Source organism: Brassica rapa, chromosome A07 (assembly GCF_000309985.2).
Source record: "Brassica rapa cultivar Chiifu-401-42 chromosome A07, CAAS_Brap_v3.01, whole genome shotgun sequence".
In the NCBI taxonomy this organism is placed as follows: Eukaryota; Viridiplantae; Streptophyta; class Magnoliopsida; order Brassicales; family Brassicaceae; genus Brassica; species Brassica rapa.
Window position 1 is genome coordinate 10,333,679 of NC_024801.2, and position 15,762 is coordinate 10,349,440.

The window sequence follows — 15,762 nt, forward strand, 5'->3', positions numbered from 1 at the left end:
ATCGATTATAAGAACTAACATTTCTTATTAGATTTAGAAACTCACACAAAACAAAACTTTTCAGTGTTTCTCTTATGTAACAATTCTCGATGAAAACTCTTTATTTAGGACTAAGATACTTCTTAATCTAATAGTAGTATGGAAACATAAATCGTAAGCTTGATATGTTTTCTTTTTTTCATTAACCCATCAAACTTTACATTAATAAGTTAATTTGTTTTCTAAGTTAATTGGAATTATCCAACCTTGAGATTGTTTGTACACTCGTTCGTTGTCTTTGTAACTGATAAATATCAGCCTTTTTTAAGATCAGCATTTTTTTAGTTTCTGTTGATAACGATATTATTTAGTAATTAACGAGTCTTTGTTTTGGGCTTTGTAGCATGTTGATTCTACACGTGTGCATAAATATCAAACTTTACGTGCAATCTGGCCATACATGGCCTTTAAGTACTCCCCAAGTTCATTGCTGAAAACAATCACACTCTTAGCATTAAAATATTTGGAGAGACAAATATTTCTTAAAATGTAGGTTAGATACGTGATTATAGATGTTTTAAATGACTAATTGATTTGATTATATGCTTCGTATATATATAATATATTAATATTATGATAAGAAGATCACTTGACGAAGCTTTATAATATGTAAGAAAAAAAGGGATCGAAATAATAAAACATATAACAAAGTTGATATGGTTTTAGCAACTGTGTATATTTAAATAAGGTAGCCGTATTTTACAAGCTAATTATGCACTTTGTGATACAACAAAAATGTCAAATAAACTTGCATGCGAATCAAGAAGCTACGTATGGAATTAAGAATAAGAGTTCTTGAGCAGAATTTTTGCTTTGTTTTGTCAGATAGCTTGTTCTTCCTTTATTGTGTCAGTACCATTACAAAATTATTACTTTCACTATCTCTTCTGTTTTCATTTGCTTATTAATCAACAATTAATTGTTTATTCGGATTGACAATTCGAGATAAAGGAGAAGTGACCAGTTCAATAGAAAAGAAACGATTTGACTAGTTTTGGATGTTTTCTAAAACTCGATAAAAAAGTGTTTATCCACCACCATCAAAAGCCCAAATCTCAGCAGAAATATTCGACCAAAACGTGTATACTCTTAATACAAATGGTTTTTTGGAAGTTTCTATCATATATTAAGGTCGGTAATCGAGAATTCAACTCTACATACTATAGGCAAATCACGAGAAGTCCAAAGCCACTGTTCTCTTTTTTTTTTGTTCTGTATGTAAATATTTATAAAAATAATAAATAACTGGTACGATGCAAAATTACTGATCCACTTTAACGTCCAAATAATAGTTCAATAAAGTTGCTATGGTGCCCAACATAAATCATAATGGGAGTGTCCATTGAACAATTCAAAACAGATGAGATCTTTATAAAGTTATTTAATTCAAAGTTAGTCTTAAGTCTTTTATAATACAATAAGAGAGTTTCTACTCCTAAGAAATTTATTACTAACTAAAGTATAACGAGAACATAATTTGTAAGACCCACTAATTTTTCATCTTCTGTCTCTTCTCTTTTTTTCTTTCAGATCTTGTTTTTTATTTCATAAAATAAAAACACAATTTCATCTTCTCTTCTTTCACAGTTTCTCTTTGTCGTACTTCCAGGTCTTCATCCGTAACTCCAATAGTTCGATTGTTGTTCGTCTTCTCCTTCGCCATGAATCAACACGACCAAGCTTCCTCCTCCACGTTGTGCTCTGCAACTCATCCGCCTCGCGCTGTGACACCGTATGTCGTGGTGGGTGTGATGGTCGGAATCCATTGCGGTGTCGCACGGTGAAACTCGGACAACAATGGAGTTTTCTCACATTTTCACATTTGGTCCTTTATTTATTAGGTTATTATAAATTTGGCCCAAACTATAAAATTTCTAGATACATCCCTTTTAATTGTCTAATTTTTTTTAATTGTTCAATTTAATCCTTACAATATGTAAATATGAATTTTAAATATAACATATATGTACATAAATTATTAAATATCATAATTTAAGTAATGTACAAAATGAATCGGTATACATGTATCATTGCATATAATATTGTATACGTGGACAATAGAACATATGTGTACATGATTGTATGGTACATTGCTTTAATGATATACAATGTACACAACTAAATATGTGCACATACACATATAAACATGTACACATGTATATATGTACACAAATACACATATAAACATGTACAAATTTACAAATGTATGCATCCCAAACCTTGGTTATGCAATATGTATGCAAATACAATATTAACAATTAAATGCTACTTAAATAATCTAAATTAACTAATTAAGATGCTATAGTAACATCTAAATGCTCATATTGTACACGTACATCTATTTCATAGTGTACATATGTATATCAACTTCAAAGTGTACTTGTGTATGCTACATATGTTCTTTAGATATAAACAAACTACACCACAATTACATTCAAAATCACAGTTAAAATAAAATTGTCTGGTTAGATCACAATTAGATATCATGTCTTTCCACTAAAACCGCAAATCACATTGTCTAGTTAAAAACCCAAAATCACATTTTGAATAATACCTGAAAAGTACTTAGTGTGTCAAATATCGTCAACATGTACACATATATTCTATTGTCCATGTGTACAATATTATAAGAAATGATACATGTACTCGGTTCATTTGTACATTTCTCAAATTATGATATTTAATAATTTTAATGATTTTGAGCATAATTGCTAAAAAAAATATTTAGAGGTTTTTGGTACATTTATCTCTTCATTTCATTCGATATGGTCTAAAATGCAAAGTTAGAAGTTTTAGGTTAACTGAAGAAGATTAATTTGCAAATCTGGAAGTTTTAGGGCAGTAGTAGAAATAATTAAAATTACAAGGATCACATATAAAAATTAAGGAAACTTAATTTCAAGGTTCAACATTTGCGATCTAATCTCAGATGCAGCGGTGGCTTCCCTTTACAGTCCACCGGAGGCACGAAGAGAGGCTGAGAACACTACGAAGACCTCTTGGGACACCGTGGAAGAGAGGCAGAGGGCACGACGTTGAGGTTTCCCATCGGATTTGAGATACTGCAGAAGAGAAGATATGTGTAGAAGAAATGAGATGGTAGTGGAGCTTGTCGTACATGTGAATCGCGGTGGATAAAATTTAAACTTCAATCACGATATCTATGGTCTGTGACAGTACTAAATCAGTCACTATGAGCTGAATTCGTGGTTCAATCTGGTTTTTGCAAAGATAATCTTTTGAAAAAAAGATTAAAAATCAAAAAATTTTAAATGAAGAAGATGAGAAAATTTCAGAGAAAAAAAGAGAGATGAAAGTGGATCAAGAAGATAAGAGAGTGAGATGAAGGTGGATTCTACTACTTCTAACACAGTTCTGTTTTAACTTAAAAAAACTGAACGATATTTGATGAAGTTAGAAAAAAATGTGTCTATAGCAGAAACTGCCTTACTGTGTTATAAATAACTTAAAACTGCATTTGAGTGTAATATTTTTATCTTTATTCAAAACTAGTTAAAATTGACTATTTACACTTACTATTTCTTAACGTTTAGGTTTTAGAAAATTCAGTTCGATTCCGATTCGTTTTTCTCAGTCGGTTTAGTTCGGATAACAGTTATGAACCGACTAATAGAATTTTTTCTTCCAATTTTTTTTTGTCAACCCATTTGTATTATCTTAGGCCCAAAGGTACAATACAAGCATTTCAAATTTAAGATTATACATTCAGCCTATTACAAGCTCAAGTTAAAAGATAAGGATATAAGTATGCCTAACATGTGTATACTACGTGTACGCTTCTTAGACTTCATCGCTTCTGGAGACAGAGAGAGAACGTCGCCGAAACTCTCTCCGACCAACCTCATTCACTATCTCCGACTCGCTTGAATTGCATGTTCACTCCGATTCTCCTCCATTCGCCATCCATTCATCGAGACTTTCTACTCCAAACATTAGTGTTGACTCAAATGAAGAAACTTTAGTAAAACCGAAACAGAACTTTGTTGAAACGCATGCCGTACGACAGCTCCAACTCTTCTATTTCTGTTTCAAATCTCACCAGCATCTTCTGACTCTCTATCTTGACCATCATGGAAACTCAACTTTCTTTCACATGCGAAGATTGATTCCTATTTTGAATCAAGAATTGAGCATGCTAATAAGAGGAAAATCAATCCTCTAGAACAAATAGAATAAGTATGAAGAACAAAAAGAGGCGAACTAAGCACACAATAAAAATAAATCGAACCAAGATGAAGACAAATCCGTAAACTGAAGATTTGATCGGACAAAGCCGAAGTGATACTCCGCTAACCGAAGAGACAAAATTCGCCTACTGACGATAGTAATACTATGATACAAGAACAAAAAGGCAAAAGAGAAGGGGTGGCAACCGGTGGAGAAGATGCTCACCGACCTCTTTCATTTGATTCAAGTTTTTTGGTTAATTCATATTAAAATTTTTAAAAATTGGGGGGGGGGGGGGGGGGGGGGGAGGGCTTGGATTAAATATTTGATTTTTCGGGTTTTCGAATAAAAATTTAGATAGTTTGGATAACTGAAATATTTTAGATAAAAAATGTATTTTGGTAATTTTTTTTGGTAATTTGGTTTATAAATAATATTTTTAAAATTATTTGATTATTTTAAAATTAAATATAATTAATATATAAATTATATTATAGAAATTTAGACATGCACTTGATTCTTGGTTTGGTTCTAGTTGGATTTTGATTCTTTGATTTTTTGTTTGGGTGATTTGATAAGATCCAAATCCGAACCGAACCTTTTTTGGTAAGGTTTGATTCTTCGGTTCCGGATAAATGCTTAGATTTCATTTTATGGGTACAATTGGAGTTAATTTTGGGATAACGCAATGGTTCAACGCAAACCGGGAAATGTCCGTCGGATTTAGACCGGTCCGTGAACCAGCTGAGCAGAGCAATCTTGTCGTTTAACCTCAGAGCGTCGTCGTTCTCGTAGCTTCTTCGTTAATCAGCTGAAAACCCTAGCGAACCTCTCACTGCTTCGCGTCTCCTGAGAGAAACTATGCCTCCGAAAGCGAAAGCGAAGGATGCAGGTCCAGTAGAGAGGCCTATCCTTGGCCGTTTCTCTTCTCACCTCAAGATCGGAATCGTAATTCATCTCTCTCTCTCTCTCTCTTTTAGAATCGTAATTAATTTGAAAGTGTGCTTCTTTACTTATCCGGGTTGAGATCTATCAACTCTACATAGGAAATGAACATTTGTGAATGGCTAAACATATGATTGTGAATCATGATGATGCATGTAACTCACTCACTCTGGATTCGTTCTTTCGCAGGTTGGGTTGCCAAACGTGGGAAAGTCAACACTTTTCAACACACTAACGAAGCTTTCAATCCCAGCTGAGAACTTCCCCTTTTGTACCATTGAGCCCAACGAGGCACGCGTCAATATCCCCGATGACAGGTTTGATTGGCTTTGCCAGTTGTACAAGCCCAAGAGTGAGGTAACAAAAGCTTGTTACTTTACTTTCATGACTTGCCCAAATCATGTATGTCTATGTGGCTCGAAGCTTGACTTATGTGTGGTTGTCTCAGATTCCAGCTTTCTTGGAAATTCATGACATTGCTGGCCTTGTTAGAGGCGCCCATGAAGGACAGGGACTTGGAAACAACTTCTTGTCCCATATTCGTGCCGTTGATGGGATCTTCCATGTCTTACGTATGCCTTTTTCATTCATTCATTCCTCTTTTTTGTTTCTTTCTCCTAGTCTTAGCTTAGTTTTAGTGTGATTTGATACATAAATTCAACTGTTCATGCTGCCTATACTGTGTTGAATAACTTTTCGACTAAACTTGTGCAGGTGCGTTTGAAGATCCTGATATTATTCATGTTGATGATATTGTGGATCCTGTTAGAGATTTGGAGACCATTACTGAAGAATTGCGACTAAAGGTTAAAAACAAATCTGTTATATTAATCTCTGACGTCCTAATTAAGTTGTCTGTTACTCTGTTTGTTTGATATTGTTGTTTGGTTTAACGTACTGAACTACTTTGGGTGCAACTTTAGGATATTGAATTCATTAAAAAGAAGATTGAAGATGTCGAGAAGAGCATGAAGAGGAGCAATGACAAGGCGCTTAAAGTTGAACTTGAGCTCTTGCTAAAGGTATGCTATGCTTCTGAAATTCTATCCACGCTGGCTGTACTGTGTGTTATTAGTTGGCTTTAAAATGACCCTACATCTCGAATACAGGTGAAAGCTTGGCTGGAAGAAGGAAAGGATGTCCGTTTTGGAGACTGGAAAGCAGCTGATATCGAGATTTTGAACACTTTCCAATTGCTTTCCGCAAAGCCCGTTGTTTACTTGGTGAGTAATCTTTAATGTTCATCTTTTTTTGCAATCATTTTCTCTATCAAGATAGATTATTTTGCTTCTTCTTGCAATTTTGCTTCAATAAATCTTCTCGGCTTAGCTTACAAAATATCTATTTTCTGACTTTCTTCTTGACACTGTTTGCTTGTAAATTTAACCTACAATATATTCTTTAGCTTTTCTAATCTCTATGCTGTACAAGTTTGTTTAAACTAAATGATTCATCTCAGCGGAACTGCGGAAAAATTGTAAAGTCATGTTGTTTGGAATTTTTTTATGATCACTGATTGGTTTGAAATTTAATTTACAGATTAACATGAATGAGAGAGATTATCAGAGGAAGAAAAACAAGTTCTTGCCAAAGATTCATGCTTGGTACTTACATATATCCCTTCACAAACTATGTTGAATAATAAGTTAACATTTTACCCCTCTGCACCGACGCATTTGCTGAAACTATTTGTTTCATCGTGATATAGGGTTCAAGAACACGGTGGTGATACTATGATTCCTTTCAGTGGTGTTTTTGAAAGGACTCTCGCTGATATGCTCCCAGACGAAGCAGCAAAGTATTGTGAGGAGAACAAACTACAAAGGTTAGTAACAAAACAACCGCAAATGAGTTGGATGTTTTTCTTTATGAATCATTTAAGTGATTGCTTCCTTTGACAGTGCTCTTCCGAGGATCATCAAAACTGGATTTTCAGCCATTAACCTCATATATTTCTTTACAGCGGGACCTGATGAGGTATTTAAATTCCACTTTACTAGTAATTTATTTGAGCTATGTTATAGTGTATGGCAAAGTGTTAAATTGGTGCGTTTGCTTGTTCTAAAAATACATCCATCAATGATATTTTTGTGTTGTGTAGGTGAAGTGCTGGCAAATAAGACGTCAGTCAAAGGCTCCTCAAGCTGCAGGGGCCATTCATACTGATTTTGAGAGAGGATTTATTTGTGCCGAGGTTTCCTTCTTCCTTCTTCTCTTTTCTCTTTGATTCTTTCTCAATTCATCACCGTTTTTCCCTACCCTAAAAATTTGCCAAGCCTTTGGTTCCTCCAGGTTTTTTGATGATCTGTTTCTATTGAGAAGTTTCCATAATCTTTCTCTTGTTTTCCCGGACATTATCAGTGTCTGCATAATAATCTCATATTCATCTTGGTGTTAGTTTCCTGTTAATTATTTGGATCTTTGCACACACTCCTGTAGATCTCAAAAGTAGAATCATAATGGAAACCATTTATAAGATTCATCATTAGTTTCACAAACAAATCAATAGTTCACGTGAGTTGAATGCTTTGTTTCTTTTTGGAATTCGATGTGGTTTAACACAATGTTGTTGTTGTTGTTGATAATCACAGGTCATGAAATTCGAGGATCTCAAGGAACTTGGCAATGAAACTGCAGTCAAGGTACTTTGTCTAATACTCCATTTCCTCATCCCATGTCTTAAGTTTTCTGGAATAATTAGCCCTCTAAAAACAGACATGAAAATGAAAAGAAAGCTCTCCATCTTGCAATGTATTCTCTCGCATGCTGATGCAGATTCTATATGAATCCCAGATTTGATATAGCCGAGTCTAAACTTCAATCCTATAAAACTAATGCAGGGGGCAGGAAAGTACAGACAGGAGGGGAAAACATATGTTGTTCAGGACGGAGATATCATTTTCTTCAAGTTCAACGTTTCCGGTGGTGGCAAGAAATGAGATTCCATCTCGTCTTCTACTACCTATTTCGAGATCTTGAAGCTTTATACAACTTCGAGAGATGAACCATACTGTATTTACTGTTTCCGACAGTTGCAGTTTTTTATTGTCTTACTAAACACAAACAAGTATCTGTAACGTTTACTCCTTTCTGCAGTTATCTAAGACATGTCTTTGCCTTGAGCCTGGTGTATTTGTAGAACTCCCTTTCAATAATCAGAAACAAGTACCTTAAACCAAGTAGATTACACATTCTAAAATTTTGAAAAACACCATCATGAAAGCGCACATACACACATACGTATACACTATTATAGTTTCAAATGAAAATAATCAAATGCATAATGAACAAACTGATGGATATTGGTGTCACAAACTATATTCAATTCATATAACAATGTGATTCCAAAAATATTGGTGTTTTGATATGAAGAAAGGAAGAGTCGATGGTCCACACAAACAGTTTTGGCACCAAAAAGTGGGGACTAGCTGCTTCTCTCATGAGCGTATACCAAAGAGAGCGTGAGGAGGAGGTTGATGATTGTTATTGTGTATCTTTGTGTGTGTGAGAGAGATGAACAGATGTGTCAAAGCAGATACAACAGATGGTTCGGTTCAACCGGCAAGAGGCTCATGAGAAAGCAAACGAGATCCCGCAAGCGCATGTGAGCTTCTTTTTGTTTATCACTTGCATCCTTTTGCCAGGGCTTCACACTGATTCCATTTGTGTCTGTGTCTTCAGAGACTACTCGACGCAGCTGCATGCAAGTAGAATTAACCACCTTCAATCACAAGATGACATTGTCACCTCCATGAAAGACTCTGTGGCTAAGGATCTCCTTCGTGTCTCCAACAACAAGAACGCCTACAAAAAGCTCTCTAGGGTCTCATCACTGAGGTATCTACCTATCTATCTTTGTTGACATAGTGTCCTTACAGTTACCACTGTATCTTGTATATAGAGTTTGTTGCGGCTGAAAGAGCCATCAGCAATAAAGTTGTTGAATCAATCATAGAGGATGCTAAGAAGCATTATGCAGAGAAAGCCAAAGTCGCGTCGCCTAATAAAACCATTGAAGAGAAAGTGTTCCTCCCTCCACCTCCTAATCCTAAGCTCCCTGATTCCCACGACCTTCACTGGTAAGCTTAGCTCTTCCATCGTATTTATCTCTGTTTCTTGTATGTTTACGGAATATTCATATATACCAAAAATTTGATTGTGTGTCTGAATGGTGAAGCTGGGGAGGGGTGGTGGAAAGATTGTCTGCAAGAATACTTTAGACATTGACTTCAGAAAGAAGCTTCCTCAGGTTTGGGATATGTTCTTTTCGTTGGAGCTCCTGAAACCTCCAGAGCATGATCCTACCAAACATGATACCACGAATTACTTTCAGCTAGGTCACCGATCCTTTCAGTTCAAACACTAACCCTGGAGTTTTAGACACATATGTGACCGAAAAGTTAAACACTTAATATAGATAATCAAATCAATTCATTTATAAAATTTTACATATACCATAAACAAAGGAAAATGTTTACGATAATATTTTATGCTCGCCAATAATTCCATATTTTAAATCGATAAAGTAATTAGTTATGGCTGGTTTGGTTCGACTCGCTCTTTGTCTTTTACCCTGAGATTTGATCGGTCATCTTCCGTTGCTTCTTGGTGTTCGGCGGTTGCTTCATAGTTGACGGAATAATATTGCCGGTCATTGAAGGCCTTGTGCTACATTTGTTTGTGCTATTCACTATAAGGGGCAGTCATCTTTAAGGATTTGATGACCTTCTATCTTTGGCTTTCAAGGTTTTGTTTGTTTTGAAGACTCTGTTTGATGATCATTGTGTAAGCGTTTTTAACTTTTAGAAACGGGTCCAACTTCCGCTTTTCTTAATTGTTAGGTGATGTTCATGTAATTTCCTTTTGTTAGGGCTTTAGTTTCTGGGAAACCTTTGTCCAGCTTTGTTTCCAGAGACACTTATGTGTGCTGCTGGCTTTGTATTTCACCCCTGCATCTCACCGTTTGTATCCCTCTATGTTTGAATGAATATAGTGTTTAAAAAAAGTATATGAGAGGCTTAATGCGCAACACTTTTTATTTCTGAGAACACTAATGATCTAGCTTTCAAAAAGCCCATTTGAGTACCACTATTAAATAAATACATTTAAGTTTCAAACCAAACAACAAGATCCACTGTAGCACAAAGGATTATTTCAAAAAGAAGATTAGGACTTGGGTGACAAATGTTCACCTCTCTCTTGAAATCCGGGTTCGATTCCCGGCAGTGGAAATTTTTTTAATTTTGAAAAACTTAACTAATATGTACTTGTTTGTTTTTCCAAAACCGACAAAATTGTGATATAAGCTATAGACTTTACCGTTACATATTTGTTCTGAAAATAATGCAGGCTGAGGATTTAGCTCAATGTGTGAAATCGGTTGTTAGTTTAAGTGGCGAAGGTGATTTCACATATCCAACCGACTCTTTTCTCTTCATTATTCTTTGCTAATCGATTCCTTATTTATATTTTGACAACATATATTTTTAGGTCTCATTCATTCTTTGTTATTTTTTCCTAGCAACAATTTATATTATATATATTATATATTGTCATAATGTTTGCTACCTGGTAGCTGGTTTAGAAAAGATGGGCATGAATGTCCGTAGCATGCTCCGGCAATTTACAATCTAATTAAGGAAACATGTTTTTGATTGAAAATGCCCTTTTAACGTCATTTTCTACTAGAATATTATTTGAAAAAATCGCACTGCAAGATTTGTTTTCACGAGATATACACTCAGACGCATCCATAGACTATTTGATGAGAAGAATAAATGATACTCCCTAGCTTACCTTTAAAACACGGAGTCTGTTGCATGCTTCTTGTGAAAAAGTTCTGTGTGCCTACGAATTTGCATTCTTGTTAAGGTCAGCTACGGATTCCCCTAAATAATGGTTATAAAATAATTTTAACTAGATCAATAGCACAACCAGAGACTTTCAATGCAAGGATAAAAAACAAAAAACTTACTTTAAGAAACATATCAATGGATCTGTAGATCCCATCATCCGCGACATGCACGTAATCAAACAAAATCTCTATCAAGGCCGTAATCTTGTACAGACTCCGGAACGGGTCTGATGTGTTCTGCCAAATACGCATCTCTGATCTGATCCACTTTAAGTGATGAGCTGTGGCACGTTGAAACAATCACACTCTCGGTCTCGGTCTCGTTCTGGTAACAGCAGTTATTCATTTTTCTTTTCTTTTCAGAAACCGTGTACTGAATCTCGGCGAACACCTTGTGAAGTAGAAAAGGCTCTCCATCAATGACAATTGTGAGAAAATACTGCACATCCATAAGATCAAAGCGAGTCCTTCATTTAAACATATACTGCAAAAAAAAAAAGAAACAAACTTTGACATCTAGAGAGAAAACAGAACCGGCCGGGTGGTAAGGATTTGAGGAAGCTGGTGGGAGGAGCAGATAGATTGAGGGCTGTCCACTACACACACACTCTCTGGTTCGGGGTAAACCTTTCAAAAACTTAGCCTTTGGGGAAGTTGTACGTGAAAAAGCCGAGAGGGTTGTGTGGCACAGAGCTCCATAAAGACTCGATTAAAGTCTATTAGGGACACACACACACTCCCTTAACTAAATGAGATATGTTTTATATCTAATCTTTTAACACTAACCATCTTCAAACTCTACTTTCTACTATAAACAATTTCAATTGTTTTGATCCACTTTGTCACCACTACTTTTTGCTCCCTTTTGTTTCAGCAGACATTTTTTCTTAACAAAGTTTCAGGAAATATATGACATAGTTGTTTGAGTTTGGACCAAAAAGTACCCACTAGCAGCAAACAAACGGCAAAAATACAGAGTAAATGCATCTTTTTGTTGAACACCTTTCTTAATAACTACTATTAACATCACTGTGTTTTTATAACTTTTAAAAATACCTTTAACTCAATTTTTTATGTGCTATGTTCTTGTTGGACTTCTTTCTCTCGCTTCCTTTGGTTTCTATCACTGCTCATAATTCCAAATTGATGATGTGCAAATTTTTGTTACACATTATGATATAAAAATTGTCACTTATATATACTATTTTCTGAACAATAGACGGCTTCTCCGGTATGAGAACGGCATCTCCAGTTTGGTCTTTTCCGAAGCTAACTGTGTGGTTTTAGCAGCTTTGGACGATTCGTTTGGAATGGTGATTAATATAATATTAATATAATATTATTAATGGGAATGAAGTATTTTTTTCAGACCTCTAAAACCAGTTCTATTTTTATGTAAGAAAAAAGATCTCACGTCGAAAATTTAAAAAGACATGATATATAAAAGACTTTGAAATTATTTTTATTGCCGATTAGTTTTAAGTTGGAATCTCATGAAACTTAATATAATAGCAGAGTCCATAAACCTAGGGATCTTGTAGTTAGGTCCATGTATTTGGATTTTCTCCAACAAAATCTTCTTGAATTTTTGCTTCTTGTTGCAGTTTGTGGTTAATTTTCCGAATGAAGACATCAAATTAGTGGAAGTAACCTATGATAACCCAAAGATTTTCCGCAATACCGTCATTACCTCACTTAAGTTTGAAACAACAACGGGTAGAACATCAACTTTTGGGTATGACGCGGGTAAGAAGTTTGTGCTAGGTGGGCCGGCTTGTTGGATTCCATGGAAAGGAAGGTGAAGCTATTGATGCTCTTGGAGCTTGATAAGAGATTCATGGGGTGATTATGGTATCTACGATGGTGTGAAGAAGATAAAAATAGGACTCTATGAGGAAGGTATAGCCTTTGTCAAGTTTGTGTACATTAAAGGCAATGGCCTTGTAACTGGTGATGACCATGGGAAGATAACTTCACTTGGAGCTGAAGAGGTCATTTTTCTAATTAAAACAACAACTAGAGTTTTGTTTCAAATATACTTTACCTTTAATATTTTCACTTACTATCTTTGTTTAACCTTTGAACCGTTTGCAGATTGTGCTTGAGAATGGTGAATATCTAACAGGCATAGAAGACTACTATAGACCTATACCTGGTGCACCATTTGGAAAGACTGTGTTAAGTTCAAGACGAACAAAAGGGAGACACCTCTGTATGAATTGGATTCCGGTAAGAAATACTCGTTTGAGGAGAAAGGCCACAAGATCACAGGGTTCCATGGACGAGCTACCGCCGATGTTATCTACAGTATGGAAGCCATTTCCAGGACAATCTAGCTGATAATCTGCTAGTCACATATACTGAAGTTCAGTAGGAGATTGGTGTCTGTGTTTCCCCTTTATGAATAAATAAATTTCAATGAAGAGATTGACATGTATTTCTCTTTATTAATAATAATATTACTTTCAATATATTGGTGGTGTGTAAACTCTTTTATAATTTTTGCTATTCTTGTTTCTTTTGAGACCCTTATACTTTGTGTATATTCTTTATTCACTATTTTAACAAAAAACAAACACTAATAATTTTGTTACAGAAATATCACACAAAATTACCCATATTCTGTGTACAATAATCTTCTATTCTCTTTTTAATAATAACAAAAACATCATACAAGAACTTTTTTTTCAATAAAATATTATTAATTAAACAAGAAGCTGCTAAGTGCAGAGCAGAGCAAAACCATCTAGCATATTCTCAAACTACTACAACTGCTTCATTACTACCTGCTGTTCAATCATTTCCCCCACAAGATTCCTGCTCAACAGCATATTCAAATCTTGTGCTACTGTACAGACTATGAGCGAGACACTCCATCAATGCTTATATGCAAATGCAGGTTTAAAGCAAAACAAAACCGATAGATAGATAGATTACAACCTACTTCAGCAGTACTTTCCATATCATCCTCATATAAACGAGTAAAGACCAAACCGATAGTCCTGCTGATACATAAAGCAACCCAGCACCGGAAGCAACGAGCCATCCAACGCTGCGGTCCCGGCTTGCGAGAAGTATGGTTAGTGCTGTCATCTGCGTGGCGGTTTTCCACTTTCCCAAGTTGTTAACCGCAACGGCCTGTGAGCATCAAACAAACACACAAAAAAAGCTCTTACATACTACAGTACCAGAGAGAGATGCTGGTGAATATCTAACTTTACCTCTAGAAGCTTTCCATTTTGAGATGCAGCCCATTCTCTCACTGCGGACATTGTAATCTGCATAAAGACAAATGCAGGATACGCCATTTAGACATTAAGGAGAAAACAATCAAATTTCCTACAGATCTTACCTCTCTACCAATGATTGCAATAGACGGTACCGTTAGTAACCATGGGACTGGTCCTAACACAGCAACGTCGATAGGTTTTGTACACAGTAAGATGAGTGTAGCTGCGACCATAAGCTGAAGACACAAGATATAAATCAGAATCTAACAATAAACCTCACGTCTACTAAAAATAAAGCTTGTGATTAGAAAAGACCTTATCTGCAACAGGATCCAAAAACGCTCCAAACGCAGAACCTAACTTCATCTGAAACGCACACCGTCAAGATTGCAACTTAAACACAGAGACTGATAAAAAAAAAAAAAAAAAAAGTACCTTGCGTGCAAGATAGCCGTCAAGCCAGTCAGTAACGGCTGCTGCAACGAAGATGCTTGTGGTGGCAGTTGCTCCCCACCAACCATCAACGTAGAACGCTACAAGCAACAACACAATCCCAAAAGAAGTAGTGAGAAGCAACAACAAAAAGGTGAAGACTTTAACATGAAAAACACAATCAATCCCGAAAAGACTACAACTTTACAAGTGTAGAGAGGCCTACTTGCGACGAGAAGTGGAACGGCAGCAACACGACAAAGGGTTAAGACGGTGGGCAGTGTAAGAACTTTGGAGGAAGAGGAGGGTGGTGGTGGGTATGAAGAGGAAGAGAAGGAGGGTGTTACGCGGTGGTGGGGACGACATCGCTGAACCCTAAAGGTTATAGCTTTATGGGAGGAGTGACGGGGAGCGAAAACGCAGCCTGAGGAACGGCTAAGATGCGCCGCCGGGGAAGAATGACGTAACGTGCGCCGCAAATTGAGGTCGACGATTAAGGAAGCAAGGCTGGATCTGAGCATGGCCGATTTGAGCTTTTTGATTTTTGATTCACTAATTTTGGCTCAAAGGTTAATATCGAAGAAGCTGAAGTTGAATAAAGCTAAAATAGATAAAAAATAAAACCACTGTTTTGAAAATCAGACTCACTCGACCATTAACCGGTTCAACCAGGTTTTCTATTTTTTTTCTAGCTAATTAAAAATAGGGCTTATTTGTGATATAACCAAAAAAAAAAGTAAAATTAATTTTGTAGAAAGAGGTTAGAGAGAGATAGGAAGAGAGAAGAGGAGAGAGGATGTGATTTTGGTTATATAATGAATTATTGGTTTTTGTTTGGTTATATCACCTAATTTCCTTTAAAAATATTAATATAAGATTCTATAACTGATTAATATAAATAATAAAAAAAAATATTAGGTAATTATCAAAAGATTAATATTAATTGTTATACGAAAATCTATGAATCGTTATACGAAAATCTCGAAAAAATCACTTAAATTTCTTAAAACTAGGGTTTGCGAACCGGACTATTGATTTTAACGAGCTTTACTGGTTTAATATAAATCTAACTTT

General features: G+C 35.6%; 2 protein-coding genes and 1 pseudogene across 5 annotated transcripts; 2 read left to right on the forward strand and 1 right to left on the reverse strand.

The window, feature by feature from the left end:
- Positions 1-4,900: 4,900 nt before the first annotated feature.
- LOC103868421 (obg-like ATPase 1) lies at positions 4,901-8,351 on the forward strand. The gene is made up of 12 exons (XM_009146517.3): positions 4,901-5,175; positions 5,362-5,529; positions 5,621-5,744; positions 5,887-5,978; positions 6,096-6,194; positions 6,282-6,395; positions 6,712-6,776; positions 6,881-6,997; positions 7,074-7,149; positions 7,274-7,366; positions 7,764-7,814; positions 8,013-8,351. The coding sequence occupies exons 1-12, from the start codon at positions 5,089-5,091 to the stop codon at positions 8,109-8,111; spliced, it is 1,185 nt and encodes a 394-aa protein (XP_009144765.2). The 5' UTR covers positions 4,901-5,088; the 3' UTR covers positions 8,112-8,351.
- A 206-nt stretch (positions 8,352-8,557) lies between these two features.
- On the forward strand, positions 8,558-13,499 carry LOC103868848 (annotated as a pseudogene).
- Positions 13,500-13,653: 154 nt separating this feature from the next.
- LOC103868432 (CDP-diacylglycerol--glycerol-3-phosphate 3-phosphatidyltransferase 1, chloroplastic) lies at positions 13,654-15,730 on the reverse strand. Of its 4 annotated transcripts, none has more exons than XM_033274815.1 (7): positions 15,642-15,730; positions 14,945-15,259; positions 14,692-14,890; positions 14,572-14,622; positions 14,379-14,492; positions 14,248-14,304; positions 13,654-14,164 (listed from the first exon to the last, which is right to left on the reverse strand). In XM_033274815.1, exons 2-7 carry the CDS (start codon positions 15,052-15,054, stop codon positions 13,967-13,969), a joined length of 729 nt encoding a protein of 242 aa, XP_033130706.1. In that variant the 5' UTR covers positions 15,055-15,259; positions 15,642-15,730; the 3' UTR covers positions 13,654-13,966. The 4 variants fall into 4 exon arrangements, with proteins under 4 accessions (XP_033130706.1, XP_033130707.1, XP_033130704.1 ...); XM_033274813.1 differs by having other exon boundaries at positions 13,695-14,164; positions 14,692-14,789; positions 14,915-15,259; XM_033274816.1 differs by lacking the exon at positions 15,642-15,730 and having other exon boundaries at positions 14,945-15,287.
- Positions 15,731-15,762: the final 32 nt, after the last annotated feature.

Excerpts from the sequence above, each read along its gene's own strand:
- LOC103868421 (XM_009146517.3), top strand. The coding sequence starts at position 5,089 with ATGCCTCCGAAAGCGAAAGCGAAGGATGCAGGTCCAGTAGAGAGGCCT. Across the intron at positions 5,530-5,620 it reads TGTACAAGCCCAAGAGTGAG|ATTCCAGCTTTCTTGGAAAT; the intron begins GTAACAAAAGCT and ends TGGTTGTCTCAG. Across the intron at positions 6,998-7,073 it reads GAGGAGAACAAACTACAAAG|TGCTCTTCCGAGGATCATCA; the intron begins GTTAGTAACAAA and ends TTCCTTTGACAG.
- LOC103868432 (XM_033274813.1), bottom strand. The coding sequence starts at position 15,209 with ATGCTCAGATCCAGCCTTGCTTCCTTAATCGTCGACCTCAATTTGCGG. Across the intron at positions 14,305-14,378 it reads TTGCAATCATTGGTAGAGAG|ATTACAATGTCCGCAGTGAG; the intron begins GTAAGATCTGTA and ends GTCTTTATGCAG. Across the intron at positions 14,165-14,247 it reads AAAATGGAAAGCTTCTAGAG|GCCGTTGCGGTTAACAACTT; the intron begins GTAAAGTTAGAT and ends TGATGCTCACAG.